The following is a 17,595-nucleotide window of genomic DNA, read 5'->3' as shown; positions in this document are numbered from 1 at the left end:
AAAAATAAGTAATGCACTTTACTTTAACATCTAGTTTAAAGGCACTAACAGCCTTTCAACAGAAGTTGTCGTTTTAAACCATAAACATAAATGAATAGTCCTAAAAACAGAACTCCAGCCTTGCCTTTAGTTGCAGAGTTGTATAATCTTGAACATGCTTAATTGGGTATCTGCTACAAGGAAAATCTATTTTTCTGTAGCCATTAGGATTCTTGTTTTTCCATTTAAATGTTCTTTGCAGAAGCAGAGAAAAATCACTGCCTAATACAGCCTTTTTTAAAATATTATTATCAAAGGAATAACTATGCATGTAAAGACATTGGGAATTATGGGTGGCTAAACACAGCAACAAAAAAAATTAAAAAGACTGTCAACTTGGCAGAGAAGGGGGAAAACTGTTGCTACTGTATTAGGTGCAGGCACTTTAAAGTGCCTATACATACCAGCAATGAACTTTTAAACTCATTATTCTAGGGCAAACTTCTGAACTTCCTGATAATGTTAAATTTGCCTGCTCCTTTCCACTTGCTGAAACATTCTATAAGTCAGTGTGTATACACATAATAGAGATGAGCCAATAAAAATTATACATCACTGAGGATTAGTGTCAAGCTCAAACACTTTGATGCTGTGACACTTTGCTCCCTGCTCACCCAATTCCTTTAAAAAAAAAAGCCTATGGGACTGATGTAGGCACATAATACCACTTTCAGTAGTGCAAACATTAAAATAAAACAAGAATTTTGATATTTCCCTGTTTGTATACTTTTCATACACATGCCCCTAGATTAGTATTTTAGAATTGTACAGATCTAAAGACTGCCTTCAAATTTAATGCAGGAGTGGACATAGGAAGGTACAAAGTGTGCCACTGCACAAATGCCCTGGACCAGTCAACAGGGGCCCAAGTAAATCCTGCATAGAGCCATTAGATCAATCACTTTCACCATGCTAGTCCTTTCTGCTACTTTCACTATACTTTTTCACAATTAATTGATAAATGGGCATAATATTACAGATATATTTAAAACTAATTTTGTAACAATTTTTTGCTTGATAACCAAGTGAGGTTTAAGTTGCATTCTCTTTACTTTAGGCTAATTTGTATCTAAAGCACCTTATCTGTACATGATGTCATATCTCCAGGGTAATAGCAATCAAGTTAATAAGTGAATACAAGCAGTGTATAAAAGTAAAGTAGTGGAAAGAACATATTTCATGGACTAAATGTGCCTGCATACTGCAATACAGCTATCGTAGTTCAGCCAGTGGGTTACTAATCAGATGTGACTATATGACATCCAAAGTAGGAAGAATAATAAATGTCAGACTACATTTTCCAAAATCAATGTAGTGAAAACCATGCATTGGGATGGACAGAAAGGAAGTTGGTGGTGAGAAATTAAGGACTTTTTAGCAGGAAACAAGAAAAAAAAAAAAGAAAAGAGATTCTGACTGTAAACAAATGAACAACTCCAGCCAAGCACAGCTACACACGCTCCCTTTCAAAGATAATACTTATATTTACAGTAATCAATGATTGCTTTGGAAAAAATACATTGCTAGGGTTTAGCTGTTCCTTAAGTATTTATAGAGAACACAGATTCCGTGATTTACCTCACACTGCAGGACAAACTGCTTTGCTCCTTTAATCCTTAACAGGATACATTTCTTGTCCTTGATCTGAGTGTCTTCCACAGATACGATCTGTTCCATTGTCAATAGATTTTGCTGCACAATAGGAGAAAAAAAAATAAGACAAAATATCTGGCAACTAAAATTACACCTCTTTAGAAACATAAAACTAAACATCTCAATACAGAATTGCAAAACAGACATATACCACTGAGACGTAGCTACAGATGTATAAATATTTCTAATATTTAGTAAAACTAGAAATATAAAGAACTATACAAGAATGATGTGGATACTAAAAGTGGTACATACATCCCAAAAATCTTAATCGAAATACAAGGTGTTTTGTCCTTTCCCTCCTCCCCTACTCTGTTTAATGTATTTGCATTTATTGTCAGCAACCTAACAAGTAAAGAAAACAAAAATTTTTTACATGCATTTTTTTTTATTTAACCCTTTATCAAGCCTTACTTTGACACTAATCGGCCCTAACTCCTTCCCCTTGACAATCCATTATTCTTTCTTGTTCATTTTTATTTTCAACAATTTTTGCTTCTTTTTTTTTTTTATAAAAATTTCACTTGTAAATAGTTCAGTGCCTCATAAAAAAATATTTTAAAAATACTTTTATTTTATTTATAAACAACTTTTAATATTTTGGTATGTTTTTGTCTAAGGATTTTGCAAAAAAACAAAATCATTTCATGTTCATCATTTTCATTCATCAATATATGTTTTACTTGCGGTTTTAATAATGGCAAAATTTTTGCTAAAAAAAGAACATGGCTATATAAAAAATGGTAACTCATCTTCATAGTGTGTGTATAGGTGTATAGGAAAGCTGAACAGGTTAAATGATTAGGCATCAAACTAAAACCTGACTGGTTGCAAAGGGTGATTTGTTCTATACCATTCCTGCTCTTTGCATCAAATAAGCTGATGTATTTTATTCATGTGATGTACATATTTTATGTATGTCCTAGTCATTTTGGTCAAAATTATTTATTTCACCAACTCATGCTAAAAGATCTAAATTACTCAAATTTTGAGAAAATTTTGGGATAATTAGTAGGAACCATTTCACACAAGACTGAAAGCTACATTAGGGATTCTAATGTAAAAAAGGTTTTCTGGAACCAGGTTACAGCTAAACTATAACAATATCTAGTGGGATGTAGATTCTTACCACCTTACCAAATGAAGTTTTTTTTTATAAATACGCCAGGGTTCCTAAATAAAAAACAACACCATCAACAAACCTTCCATATTGGCTCTGCTTAAGGTTGCACTTGGTAATAGGGGTAAACAGGGAGTTAGTGTTTATATTTTATTTTGGAATATTTTAAAGTTAAAAATGATCTCCCATGGGTATGAAATGCATAAAGTAAACCTTGGTTTTGTAAAGATTAATATATCTATGACTTACGATACTAATAACATACTGTAAGCTGTAGATTTTTAGAAAGAGACCTACATTTTTCCACTGCAGTGTTCGTAACTTACAACAGATATATAAACCTACTTGTACTTTTACTCTAACAATACAAAAAGCCTTTCTTTACGTATTAGGTCATACACACAGGTAGATTGGATAAAATAAATCCATATACAATATTTAATACAAATAATAATTTCCAAATTGTTTGATAATTTTGATTTAGGGATTAAAAAAACCTTTGACGACCATAAACCCATATTTATTTCAGCATGCCTTACCCGAGATTCTCCTTCTCCTCTCCATTCAAGTCTGTTGGGAAAGAGGTAAAAGTATCTTCGCTGCCACTGTGTCAGGAATGGGTTACCCAACTTCAGCATATAGCCATGCATGATGCAGTCCTTTCCTAGTGCATAATCTGTGTCAGGTGTAAATGACTGTCAGAATTACTGAAGTACATGTTACAGAAAAGGAAAATAATAAAAACATTCCTACTACTGTCTGTCACTAATATTTAATTTACTATAGCCACATATACAGATATATAGATTACAGGTAAAATCAGTTTACATCATTTAGTGGAAAAACATACAACATACACTCAGTGGAACAACAGATAACATACATTATGTTAAACAGATTGTGTGTTCAGTGATGCCACTGAGTTAGTGCCACAAACTACAGTAACCCCTGGTGTTTATACCCTCCCCATTCAAAATTATTAGTAAAGTGTCATACACTTTAAAGCAGAACTCTTTGTAGAGATACATTTTTCTAAACACTTCCATATTTACATAAGGTGTGCATATTATTTTAGTGTTACACTTTGCAATTTGCACATTTGGCATGCAGGAATAGAACAAATATTTCCTGTGAAAGCCACACTGCACACTTTAAAAGGTATTAATAGTGAAGGTAGTTATTATACCCATCCTGCATATTTCATGTAATGTAATGTGGAATGCATTCTTGATCCCTATAACCAAACTTTAGGAAAAATGGTTACCTTCTTCATGTCCCAGCTGCTTGTTTTTGGCTCTTTTCCTGGCTTCAATTTTATCAGTATCTGCATTGACAGCTTCATAAACTGTTTCTGCTACTTCTTGTTGCCAGCGTTCAGATATAACCAAAGGGAAGTTCTTGTACAGCTCCTGATCACTATCAAGCAACTACAAAAAAAAGCCATATGTTACACAGTGGATACTCAAAAAAAAAAAAAAAAAAACGTTTTCAGTTAAGCTTTGGAAATACTATGCATTTGCCATTGCTTGAAGAGTTAATGAAAACCCTGCATCCTTTTTTCAAAAGACTGTGTAGTTGGTTCAAAACCAAATACATAACTCAGAAAATAAATTATTATACTTGAATATTCCTGTTACAAGATATTTTCTAAGTTTGTCAGAAATAAAATTGCTATTATGATATTAAGTTCATCTCAAAATCTAAATATCTTCTAGCAATTTATTGTATCAAACAGGATCTAACAATCTAACAAAAAGACTTCCCCACATCTCTTTTTACACTTGATAGGAAAGCACTTTGTAACCTATGAGCTGCAGATTACACGGTGCTATGGTCTCCAGAAGTAGTGGATATGTTTCTTTTCCCCTGGTCTGAACAGAGAATCGAGGACGTGAAAAGGTATATAAGCTGCTGGGGACGAGGATGGTCAGTGTTTTTTTAGGCTGGGTGTATAAAAATATGTTGTACTGCATATTTTCTACACATTGAGAAACATTTTGTTTGCTTTCCATGGGCCAATACAACTTAGTAACTGCATTTGGTGCTTACTGTATATGTGTGGTAGGTGGGAATAAAAATAAAGAGCAGAACAATAAATATATGCCAATGTGTTAATATGCATGGTTCTAGTATTACTGTAGCTCAACAATGTCAATGCAGTCCTTAACTTGTTTGTATTTGTTCATCCGACTAAAAAAAAAACATACCTTAATGCCTTTTGTGTCTTCTTCATCAAAGGAGCCAATGTCAAATGCATCAGCTGCATTAACCTCTCCTCGAGGAGGAATCAGTGGTGGAGGGTACTGAAAAAACAACAAATGTATGCTCTATTGATTAATCACCAATATGTTCATAGTATCTAAGCATGTTTAATATTTCTCCTTTTTTCACAAAAATAAATTTTGTTGAAGGAGACAGAGTGCACAATATATACTTGCAGTTTTTCTGTAGCATCTTCTGCTAGATACAGATCTGAAAAATTTTGGATATCCTCACTGTTCACCATTTCCTCAAATTTTTCCAATTAGCCCCACAGCTTATTGCCACTTCTCAGATGGCAGAGAAGTGTACAGAGACTGAAAGCAGGTGGGTAGGTGGTGAACAGGAAGGAAAACAAAGAATATAAAGTTACATTACTGGTAAAGCGTGCTACAAAGCTTAATATATTTTATGCTTATTTCCTATCTACTCCTCCCGTCACTGGCCTAAAATAAGTATAAAAGCAGTGACGTGAACAAAGTTTTCACCGAAGATTTACACATTTGTTTTTACCAAAGATTTACTACACATTTTTTTCCAATTAAATCTGGTTGAAAAAATGTGATATTCCTAGGTGAATGCTGTGTCAATCTTGAGTAAAAATGTAGTGAAGCCAGAATAAGGATAACAAACCCAGAGACTGACCTTCGAAAACACATTTTATCAGAATATTTCTAATGAAACTTAATAAAAAAGCTAATCTATCCACTTTTTCAAAATAAAATTGGTTAACATTTACATTTTACGAGTTGTATTGGAGATCCCCTACCTTTTGCATATATACTTGTTGCCAGTCTATACCTTTAAAGAATGGATGTTCTTTTACTTCAAGGGCACTAAAAAAAAAAGAAAAAAAAAAAGATAGAGAAAGAAGAATTTTGAGAATACAGCAAAAAATGGAACAAATATAGATTACAGATTTACAATGTCATCAAACAATGCAACTAATGGTACTTAATAATACCACATATTATCTCATTCTACATCCAGCCCAGTTCTCGTCTTCTGTGTAAGTAACTATGTATTATTTTGTGTGCAGAAAAGCATTTGTGTGGAATTTTTTTCTTTACTAGGTGCTCATTCATTTGGTAGGTGTGTATGTGTAATTGACTCATAGCACAGCAAATATTACACATTTTACAGTTGCAAGCACCATGGTGTGTGTAGTGTAAACTGCTAGTAAGCTTAAGATTTATATAATATTACTCATTGTTCACGGTGATGTAGTGAGCGTGGACAAGAACACCCCATGTCTTTTAGAACTAGCAAGGCCTCTGGTTTCTGCTGTTTTTACTTTCATATTGCAAGTTTTTATATTTCTAATTTTCTCCTCAAATATATACCAGAATATCACCACACTATTTTAACAACTTTAAAGAAGATGAAATGCACAACGTTTACTACCTGCCACCCTGGCATCCAAGTCGTTTGCTGACATCTCTCTGGAGAAGACCTTCCAATAGTGACTTGAGCTCTGGTGAGAACGAGTCTGGTAGCTCCACATTCTTTACACATTTAAGAGAAGAAAAACATTTTAACCATATATTGCAATAAAATAATTTGAAAACACTTTTTCTCAGGCAGTATGTTCTACAATTCAACTTTATGTGACATAAAAACAATTAAGAAGCACATGGACTATATGCCTTACCATGGTGAGTGTCATCCTGTCAATCTCATGTTTATCTTTGGTTTTATGCTGTCTGAAGGGACTGTGGCTGTAGATGAAAAGAAAAACAAAATTAAAAAAAAGTTTTAGCACAAAGAATGAGGTTGCTTTGCTTTGTAAATGATCTTTACATAAAAAGATAACAACTTGAATATCACTCAAGGATTGTTTCCTAAGGTGCTTGCAGACAAACCAGATTAACCAGAAAAACTTTCAAAACAAAAGTCTGACTATTCCAATTACTTTAAATGGTGTAAAATACAGTAAGCCTTAGCAAGAACTCAACTTTCTTTCTCTGTTAAAGTAGTGAATATACATGTGACCGATTACTAGGTGATGCTTATCATCATCATCAATGACTGCGGTTTCCTAATGCTTAAAAGTAGAGCTTTTAGTTTTGGTTTGAGTGGTGAAGAGTTAGAACCAATGTGGGGATTTTACAGAGATCTGCATTTGCTGAAAAATTTACCCTCACTTCCTAAGTCTCCAAGGCTACAAAAAGTGAGGACAAATCTAACCCTCTGAAGTCACACCTGTAAGGGTGTAGATGGAAAAAAAAGTGCCTCCATGGAATTGTTAAGGCCAGTTCTTGTTTCTACAACAACCAATGCATTTTAAGATCTAGCTGTCACAGGGACAGAAAACAAGGTAAAATCTTCTGAACAGGGAAACAGACAGAGAAAAAATGCTACACGGATGTAACCCCTTCTCATTTGTAGGGTAATCTCTTAATCTCTCTCCAACAAACAAAAATATGTAGAAGTATTTACCAAAGTTTAAATCAAACAGCCTGGCCTTAAATGACTGTCTGCAGATAATATTTGCCAGTCTATTTGGTTGTTCATTATTTATTGTACATAAAATGAGCTGCCTGGTCATGGAATCCTTATCCGCTTAGACAGTAAGATTTACTTCTGTCACTTTGATCTTGTAGTAGTAGTCCGACTCTGTATATCAGTTAATATTTTTCAACCTGTGTTTGGTCTCCATTAGTTCCCTAGTTCCCCTTAGCCCTCATTTAAAAGATATGTGTACTTTTTTCATAATTCCACCCCCCCCCCCCCCCCCCCCAACACACACACACACCTGATCTTACCCTGTATTCCCCTCTACAGTTCAAATTTTGTGGGGATCAAAACACAATGTAATTTATTGTCTACATTCTATTGCTGCTCTGCTACCCACATTTGTGCAATACAGCCCTAGTAACTTTAAGTATGTGGTCTCCTTCTTCACATTCACATTGTGATGGAAGTCAGTGGAGCTATACTGCACAGCTACAGACCACAAAGGCTGGACCCAGGGCTTGGACCTAAGTACTGAACTTTGAAGGTAAAGGGTAGGTAAGGTTAGGTCAAAGTCGGTGTAAGGGGAGGATAAAGGATAGTTAGATAAAAGTACATTTACCGTTTAAAGCTGAACTCCAGGCAAATGACAAAACTATCATTGCAGCCAGGCTACTCCTGCATTTTAATACTTGTTTCGAAGAACATTAAAAAAAACTAATTATCCCTCACTTCTCTGGCAACGATAGTCTTCTGTATGTGTCTAAAGTTAAAATGTACCACATAGTTTTGAATAGTAGGAAAGTTTTATTCTCTGTTAATAAATTGATTTATTTTTTGTCGTCTATGGCCAATACAAAAGATTCACAGAAACACAAAAGGAAGTATAAAGGATTCCTTTTCCTCTTTTAGACAGTTGTCGCTAAACTTTTTTCTGCTGCTTACTTCCCATGTGTAGCAAAGACAATTTCTGGGAGAATCAATTAACCTAAATGCATGTTTTTGGAGGTGTGTCAGCAAGCCCTGGATGAAAACTAAACATTAAACTTGCTGCAGAGGCGAGAATGCTAGCCACTTAACCGTACAGCTGTATCCTACAGGATAGGTGTGATGTTCAATCTAAGGTTTAGGGATATCTTGAAGGTCAAGAAAAACAATTTGGAAAGAATTTTGAAAACATCCTTTTAATTGTGGATTTAACAGGAATCATGGTCACATTAACTCACAAATATGTGTTATAGATTACCTCAAGATCTAGGATCTAATACATATTATGTAAGTATATTAGTTTCAAATGCAGCACAAATATATACAGACTATTTGCCCAGGACATACAATAAAAACCTAATATTTGATGCTTGTTATTGTATGCTATGTTACCTTGCTTTAATGCAGTGCATATGTGACCCAGCACACAAAAATTCTAAAATTAACATTGCCCACAACATTACAGACTCTCCATGCTGCGGGGCCCACAGACCTGTACAAGTCCACTTTGTCAGCAATAATTTTTTGCAATCTCTATAGAGGACTGTGCTTATACAAATGTATATTTGTAACAGTATTTTACACTTCAATGAACATTACCAGTTTTTTGCACCAGAGGGCAGCGTAAGACTTTTTACTCTGGTATAAAAGGACATTATGCAAGGTCAGCACATTGCTAAAAGCACATCAGTGCCTAATTGGCTTTTCAAAATAAAATCCCCTCACTGGAGGGAAAAAAAGCCTCCCCAGCAGCCTTGTTTCAACAATCAGTATTACAAGGAAAAGTTCCATAGCCAAAATTAATTGTCCAAAAATGTTACTGGTTCTGTCAAGTAAAGGCAAGATGGGATACTAATGTGTAAAATGCATCTTACAAGACTCTATCAACTGTCTAAAATTTGTGTAATACACAAAGAAAATATTTTTGAAAAGAGAAAATCCGTCACCTCTGATCCAAAACAGCAGTAGATTGGAAAAGTGAACTTTTCTTTCAATCACAAAGCCTAACCTTGGCTTTCAGGCCTTAAAGCAGAATTATAGTTCACTTTCAAAGATTGCAAGCAGGCAGGTTCTTTAATGCAGAAAGGGACAGGCAATGTCCCTTCTGCAAAAAACTACACCTACCTGTCTGTTTTTGCTTCGTTTCTACTTTTTAAATTGTCAGAGTTAGAATTCATTTGATGATGAAGATGATCAGGGGTTTATTGCTAAACTAGCAATCAGAAGCTCCATTCACAAATGGAATAACAGATCACAACTTTTTTACATTGTGGCCACAATTGCAACTTTTGAAAAATGGTGAGAAAAGGGTGTTTGAAACACCAATGATCCTAATAACGGCCTTTGGCATCCTCTACTTTTAAAGTAGCAAACACTTTTTTAGTGAATTTTTTGGTGGTGATCAGGCCAATTGCATCTTTATATATATTGTGAGTACCAAGCTTTTAACAGTGAAAGTGATTTCCCAAGCAATAATATGTTTTTGTGCAGTTTAAAGTGAATACAGTAAGTATTGGAGTGGAAAGAGTAGGGAAAGCCAAACAGTCCCAGCACTGCAGGGGTTAACAAAAAAAAAAGGTACATTCTAGGACAAATCTAAAAAACAAAAAAAGAAATTAAAAGTTTAAAAAAATGATTGGGAAAACCCAACACAAAAGAAGCACAGGCAAACAGCCACAGGGTAATCCTGCCCTTTTGGACCCACTTCCCATGGCTGCTCAACCGTGAACAGCAATGCATTTGCTCAGTTGCTGTCCAAGCTTATTATGGTGCTCTTGTGTTCATTCAACTCAGGTGGAAAGTTGTGTTACAACAAACAAGGAGCCGCTTCCACCTGAAAGATCAATATTACTGGCTCAAATTGCTTTATAGACAGGCAGTGTGTTTTGAACAATAGTAATAGAAGAAATACTGGGATTGTTTGTGTTCTAAAAAGTATATTTAACAATGATATTAAAACAAAATACCAAAGCAGGTCAAATCACAGGAAACTGACAGTCGGGACACCTAATACAAATTTACTAGCCCTTAAGTTACTTCTAACATGACTAAATATGCTTATCTTGCTAATTAAAATGAAACTACACTTCAGTGGAAAGAAAAAAATATCTGACTCCCAATACACAAAACTATTAGTCAATAAGGTATTTTGTTGATGATTGGTTATGTGCTGTAAGAGAGGTTTGTTACATATATTGTCCAATTTTTTAAATAATTCATATGATAAGACTTCATTATGAGTCATCATCCATCATCCTCCTTACGAGTCATCATCCAAAAAGGAATGTTGATATGGGCAATAATATGTATTACTTGACTATTCAGAGCAAAATACCAGGTTCTCCAATACCTCTCATATTTCCCAATACAGGTAGTCCCCGGGTTACATACGAGATAGGGACTGTAGGTTTGTTCTTAAGTTAAATTTGTATGCAAGTCAGAACAGGACATTATTTTTTTAAATGCAATTAGGACAGATGTTTGTCTCAAGATATTATTAGGCAGCGTGGTGTCCCTTACTGTATCAAATCCTCACTGTGAGTTAATCACAAAGCAAAAAAAAAAAAAAAAAAAAACCTTTATAGAACCGAGACTTTCATTAACTTTTGGAGCAAGCTGTGCTTTGATATGCAACAAGAAACAACTGCAGGGTTTCTCTTGGTCATTAAAGAGTTTCCAGATGTTGCAGAAGAGCTCAGTCTTTAAGATTACCCACAACCTTATCTGTGTTTAGCAAAACTGCCCCCTCCCCCTCATCAAGCCTCTTTGCGTATGGGAAAACGTATGATTTTTTCACCTTCCTCCCTCAACAGTCCTTGGGAATGAAGCGGCCAATCAATGGGCCTGAACATTTGTGTTAAGGATGAGATACTGACATGAAGTTTACACAGTTCTTTCTACTTCGAGATGAAGAAAGGGAGCACAAAGGTAATTGTAAGCAGCAAAGGAAGTGGACTACATAAAAACATTAACTTTGAGCTAATTGGGCATCAATAAAACTATAATCCCAGTCCTAGGGTCCAAATAAAAGAAAAGTTTATAATTACATACCTCCACATTATAACAATGTTTCATTATTACATAATACCAATGTAAATATTATACTTAAATCACCTAATGAGTCAATACTTTCAGAACAGTCAAACCCATAATCCTGACCGATCACATAAAGCTAAAATAATGTGCATGAAATATCTTAAGCAATGAACTTCTGTGAAGCAAAAGCTGATTATGAGACATGCAGAACCAAAAGAATGGGTCCTAATCATGTAGCTATAGAAATAACAAATGAATGTGTGGGCTACGTTTCAGCTTCATTTGAGCTTAGTGCACTGACCTAGCTCTTTTCTGAACCAAGAATTACCGAACTGCCACCTGGATACAAGTTTATAAATATGGATAGATTTTACAAGACTGCAGCTCTCTGTACGTGTTGTACCCTGCAGATAATCTTTTGGTTTTCCTGCTGTCCTGATTCCCACTCATCAACTGAAATTGGTCCTGTGGGCTCTGTTTTAATCTAATCTTTACTACTGGATGCAAGCTCTTTATAATTTGATGTCAACATCCGAAGCTACAAGACAAAATTTACTCTGTTCCCTGAGACGTCTCAATATCTTATAAAGTGCATTTCTCTATTAAGAGGAAAAGTGGCTGATGAGAAGTAAATGCTGAGAAAAAAAAATCAAAGAAAGTTTTTCTTTCTTTATCCATCCAAAATTAGGTTTCTGAGCCTCTCAGATCAGCTAGCTGCAAAGCTTTGTATAACGGTTATTGTATCTGCAATATAATGAGACATTACCACTGGTCAGAGGATTAAATTAACAAGAAGTATTGTGACGACAATACATTTTAATGAACTCAAGTACCAGCTGGTAAAGTACTGTGATAGAAGAGTATGACATAAGCAACCCTGCAGGCCTTTTGTGTCTATAAGCTTTGTACCAGTACATATACATCTGTACTTTAGATCGCTTTCACATTGGCTCTACAAAGCCCCCTATAGAAAACCATCACTGAAGAACATCAGAATGTTTGGTTTCATTACTGGGGTCCTGGTGCTTTTTCAATCACAGGGCTTAGTGGAAATAAATACCAAATGAAAGTACAATTAATTACTGGTATGCTATCTAGGTGCTAAACCTCTCTGCCAATATTTAAAGCTAGACCCCTAACATACATAACATGGTTTGTATATACACAACATAACTTTGTATATGTAAAACCAAAATAATTTTTCTGTCTAGATCAGTGGTCGCCAACCTTTTGAATGTGACGGACCACTAGTTTCACAGACTCTGTACTGTGCAGGGAGTCGTGTGTCACTCAAAGGGGAAGACACTTCCCCCAGAGTGTTGTCATCATGCCAGAACCCGTCCACTCTCCAGAGACACAACCCATCCACCACCTTCTGCTGACCCCGCTGGGGGGCACACTGGCCAGAGCCACGGACCACCAAAATTTTCTTGCAGACCACTGGTCTAGATAGAGTGGTGAGGCTAGATCCCTGACCTGAGTGTGGAGAAATATAACCCCCTATTTGTCCTAATCACCACTGCCACCAAGACAGAAGTGAGGGGAGTTTTTCAGTTGATATAAGAGAAACATATAAGGGAAATTTTTTTACAACAGACATGTTCTTTTCACAACTATCCAAAACTGGCATTTTCCTCACTTGGGAGAGATTTCCCCTCAATTTCTTTTGCCTCTACAAGAAAGGCAAGAGGAGTTTAAACCCTTTCCTATCAACTACCAACAAAGTGCAACTCTGGATGGACAAAAAGAAAAGTTAGAACCATTGTTGGCCTGCTATCTGAAATTCCATGCAGGGAAAGGTATCTGCACTTTTTGTATCTATAGCGAGATAAAAATTAAAATTTTCCAAAAATGAGAGCCAAACTGATAGTTGTCACTGGAAACCAATAGATGTCCTGATTGTAAGCCACAACTATTCTGCAGACAACAGTCCATTTTTAGATCATCTTTTTAGTAATTTCCAGGACATATATTTTTCTCTTTCTTATTTGCAGGGGGGACATAGGAAAATCAGTGATGCACCCGTCGGAAAATAAAATGAGAAAGGAATTCTGCTCAATAAATTTGGCTGTTCAGGGGCATTATACAAGTGGCCACACAGTTCTGGTGTGCAAAGATTTTGAAGGGACAATGGGATGAAATAAATTGTCTTAGTTGGGAGGATTATACAAAGTTTACTGGCAGGAAGGTTAATTAATGTCCATTCCCTCGTTAAACTGACAGCACTTTATCATCCTACACAAGGTCATCATCTAATTCTGCAGTTGAAGCTATAATGTGCTAACTAAACTTTGTGAATTGTTGTTTGCATGCCTTTCATAATAATGATTTGCCTTTTATTATAATGATTCTATTGCAACTTCCCCACCAAAAAAGTCCATCTTTGAACTCATCATAATGAACACATCTCTACAACACAAACCATAAATTTCCTAATATGCTGTACTGTATTTGCATCCTTGACTATAGCACACTAGAGATCCAACTTCTACACAAGTTTTTGTTCCACATTTGATTTTATATATTGTTGCAGATGAAAATGACATTTCCAACAACACAATTATGTTCATATTGATAGAGAACAGAGATAGCATTCCAAATGAGGATAGAGTGCAAATTTTAACCGAGGCAGCTATTTTTTTCCAAGACAATGTATTTCCAAGTAGGGAGATTTTGTCGGAGAGCTATGAATCGCTGGTTCCTGTAATGTGCTAACATGACAGATACCTGTGAATGTCTTGGCTCCCATGCAATTTAGAGTGGGAAAATAAGTTATTGTTTTCCATCATATTTCATCTTACCACTCTAAGTATTTACCATAAAGGTGCCTATAGGACACAACTAAAAAGAAAGTTTAGGACCCTGTTGTACAATATTTCATGCGTGGATATGGTAATCAAAACTTTCCTGTAGCAGCAGCATAATTCTGCTTAGTATTTAATCCAACAGAATCCACAAGAATTTGGTTGCTCAATGTGCACAGACAAATGAGATCATTGTACAGATGAATAATTGTCTCTTTGCCCATTGCCCAGTTTAAAAGCTTGGATGCGTAGGTAACATCTGACATATATGAACATGTTTCAAGATCTATATAGGATTGGTTTCCCAAACTTTTGAGTGTATGTCCAACATTGGAACATAAAAGTAGACAAAGCTTGTATTGCCATGTATTAACATAAACATTAACAAACAGTAGAAGATATCCCTCACCAGCTGAATGTATTATACATTTTGTTTTTGTCGAAGATAACACAAATTTTTAATATAGGTTTTAATAAGTTTGTAGCAGTTTGTTGATTGTTAGCAATAAAGGGTTAGAAGGCTGCAGAAATTCTGCAGAAAAGTTAAGTAAAGAAGTAAGGCAGACGCATTTTTGCTACAGAGGTAAATGACGAATTGTTTTAAATTCTGTTTACTGGTTTGTTCAGAATATGAAAATAATTTAATATGCAAAGTCTTGGAGAAAGTGCACTTAAACAGTGAGTATGAAGATATAAATGTGTTTCAAACACCCCCTCCTCCATACCTCTTTACACATTTTAAAGACAATAATACTATACAGCAGGGGTGGGCAAACTTTTTGGCTCAGGAATTAAAAATTCAATTCAGAAGGTAACTTCAATGAATTTTAAAATTTGACAGGTTCCGGTCCAGTAACAGTTGGCCAATATCAGTTGGATGGAGCGTGTTTGTATAAACTTATATAAAATGATGTGCAAAAGCCATTAGTAAAATAGAACATAAATTTACCTTCAGTGGGAACAGTGTTGTTGGTCACCATTTTTTGCTAGTGGACAATTTTGTACCAATATTTGACTGGAACTGGGCTAGGTTAAAAAGCCCAATGGGCCATATAAGGCCCACGGGCCGTAGTTTTCCTATACCTGCTTTAGAGTCAACTGTTGTTTCTGACCACATTCTAAGAACACCACACAAAACAAAAATACAGATATAAAAAGTCAGAATCGAGTTGGAACGCTGGCTCTGAATACTTGCACTAGTTCATGGTTTAAAAGCACTAAAGCCATTGAATTATCATAACAGCCAGACTACTAGTTTGTAAGGTTTTTCTCTCTATTCTCTCAGTACAGGTTTCCTGTAGCCACAATAAGGATTATGCTATTCAGAAGCACCTTAACGATGGTGTGACCTGACCATGTAGGTGGTGCTACTAAGAACTGCACTGTATACATGTGTGTTTTGATTTTAGAAAAATACCTCCAAAATATTTCTAATGACAGTTCTTCTACTGGCTAACAAGGCTGAGTGCTGGAGGTTTTTTTTAGATTTTTTACATTTAAATCTTTAGAACAGTAAGATGCACCTAAATGTCTTCCTGCCAACCAGTTCACATGTCACTACACTGACTCTACACATTGTGCAAAAAGATTTATATTTATATTCAAGATTTCTCTGCCCAGCTAGCTATATATTGCTATGTTTTGTTTAAAGTACTAAGATTGTGACATCGTAATGTCGGAACATAATGACCTTAGAACGTAAGGTTTTTATCAATGTTTACATGAATATACACAAGCAATTCACAAATAAAACAGTGAACTTAATGTGACATTAGGCTACTAATGATCTGATCTAACCTACTTATTAGGTGGTAAATACCACAAATCTTAGTATTCTGAATAATGACAATAAAAATAAATTACACAGTTTTAGTAGTACACTGAATTCAAGTAGGTTTCTTACCCTCTCAGAAGTTTGAAAAGCATGCATCCTAGAGAAAACCAGTCTGCACTGCTGTCATACGCTGTGCCCTTCTGCAGCACTTCAGGAGCCATGTACCCGTGAGTTCCTCTAAAATTTCAGGAAGAAAAAAAATTCTTAACACAGACTTGTCTTTATGGCATTATCTGCATTATTAAAACAATTAACATACATTTATGTATGTTACACATCAAGTAAAAGAATATATTTTGATATAAATTGAAGGGAAACGGTACTTATGGTGTGTTGGTTTGATAGTGTGACAGCAATAGGTAGTTGGTCTGTGGGAAAAAAGGTGGCTGGAACTACTGTTTTTAAATGTTGTCGGAAGTATATGGAGCTTATGAGGTATAAGCTTCTGATGCATATTATGCAGTCTGTACCTCAATGTATCCTCTTATGACACTACAAATTCTAATGTTATTTTGTGAGAAGTCATGCAGAATCTGAGTCTGGCTTCTAGATCTTGCCTTACCCTTCATCTCAATCTTCATTCACTCTTCCATGCTCTAGGCTCTTGCTGGCACTGTAGCATTAGCATTTAGTAAGGGCTGGACCTAAGCACCACTTCATACACAACTTTTTTAAGGTAGGAAAGAGTTTTAATTCACATTTTATTATGGTTTCATCAGTACCTGCTATTTCACCCTCACACCTTATGTGGTCACCTTGACATAAGTGAGCAGAATTTCTCCAGGAGGTGCGCAGATAGTAAAAACACACACTTTTTTTTGTACCATAGAACAGGAAGGGGCAAGAAACTATTACACAGAAATAAAAGCCTAAGGGATCTTTGACACCAATGCTTTGTGTTAAAAGGCCCTAAACTTCCAGTCTGTCTATAGAGGCCAAAGTATTCTCTAAAACTTTTTTTTGATAGTGTTGCGAGAACAGATAAAGACCTGAGGAAGACTCACTTTCTATCCAGATCAATGTCATTGTAAATTAAATTGAGGGTAATACCACAACTGTGCACTACAAACTGGACTGGAATAGAAGGGTAATCTTTTAATGGGAACACCTCTATTGTCAAGTTACCCAACAATGGTCTAAGAGGTAACTTTCTTTACAATGAAAAGATATCCTACCACTTTCCTGTTGAGTCTATAGAACAGTAAATAGAATATATTTTCCCAATGAGACACAGATGACTTAACAAAAAGAAAAATTGTTTTTTTTTAACCCTGCTTTACATTAATTCTGAATACCCTTTCAAAAATCCAAAACAAAAAAACTTAAAAAAGATATACAGTACCGTATTTTTCGGACCATTAGACGCTCCGGACTATAAGACGCACCAGGTTTTCCGCACGGGAAAACAA

At 35.4% G+C, this 17,595-nt stretch overlaps 1 protein-coding gene across 2 annotated transcripts in view; it reads right to left on the bottom strand.

Annotated features, from left to right (window-relative positions):
* The window catches only part of GRK3 (G protein-coupled receptor kinase 3), a 163,132-nt gene that overhangs the window by 10,557 nt on the left and 134,980 nt on the right, over window positions 1-17,595 (bottom strand). For both annotated transcript variants that reach the window (XM_072415418.1, XM_072415419.1), the window contains exons 13-20: window positions 16,256-16,363; window positions 6,723-6,789; window positions 6,476-6,576; window positions 5,841-5,907; window positions 5,020-5,115; window positions 4,077-4,239; window positions 3,352-3,488; window positions 1,618-1,731 (exon numbers count right to left, since the gene is read on the bottom strand). In XM_072415418.1, coding sequence (XP_072271519.1) covers window positions 1,618-1,731; window positions 3,352-3,488; window positions 4,077-4,239; window positions 5,020-5,115; window positions 5,841-5,907; window positions 6,476-6,576; window positions 6,723-6,789; window positions 16,256-16,363 — 853 coding nt within the window. The remainder of the gene's footprint in view (window positions 1-1,617; window positions 1,732-3,351; window positions 3,489-4,076; window positions 4,240-5,019; window positions 5,116-5,840; window positions 5,908-6,475; window positions 6,577-6,722; window positions 6,790-16,255; window positions 16,364-17,595) is intronic.

This window comes from Pyxicephalus adspersus, chromosome 6, assembly GCF_032062135.1.
Source record: "Pyxicephalus adspersus chromosome 6, UCB_Pads_2.0, whole genome shotgun sequence".
NCBI lineage: Eukaryota > Metazoa > Chordata > Amphibia > Anura > Pyxicephalidae > Pyxicephalus > Pyxicephalus adspersus.
This window is presented reverse-complemented; position numbering and strand designations above follow the sequence as displayed.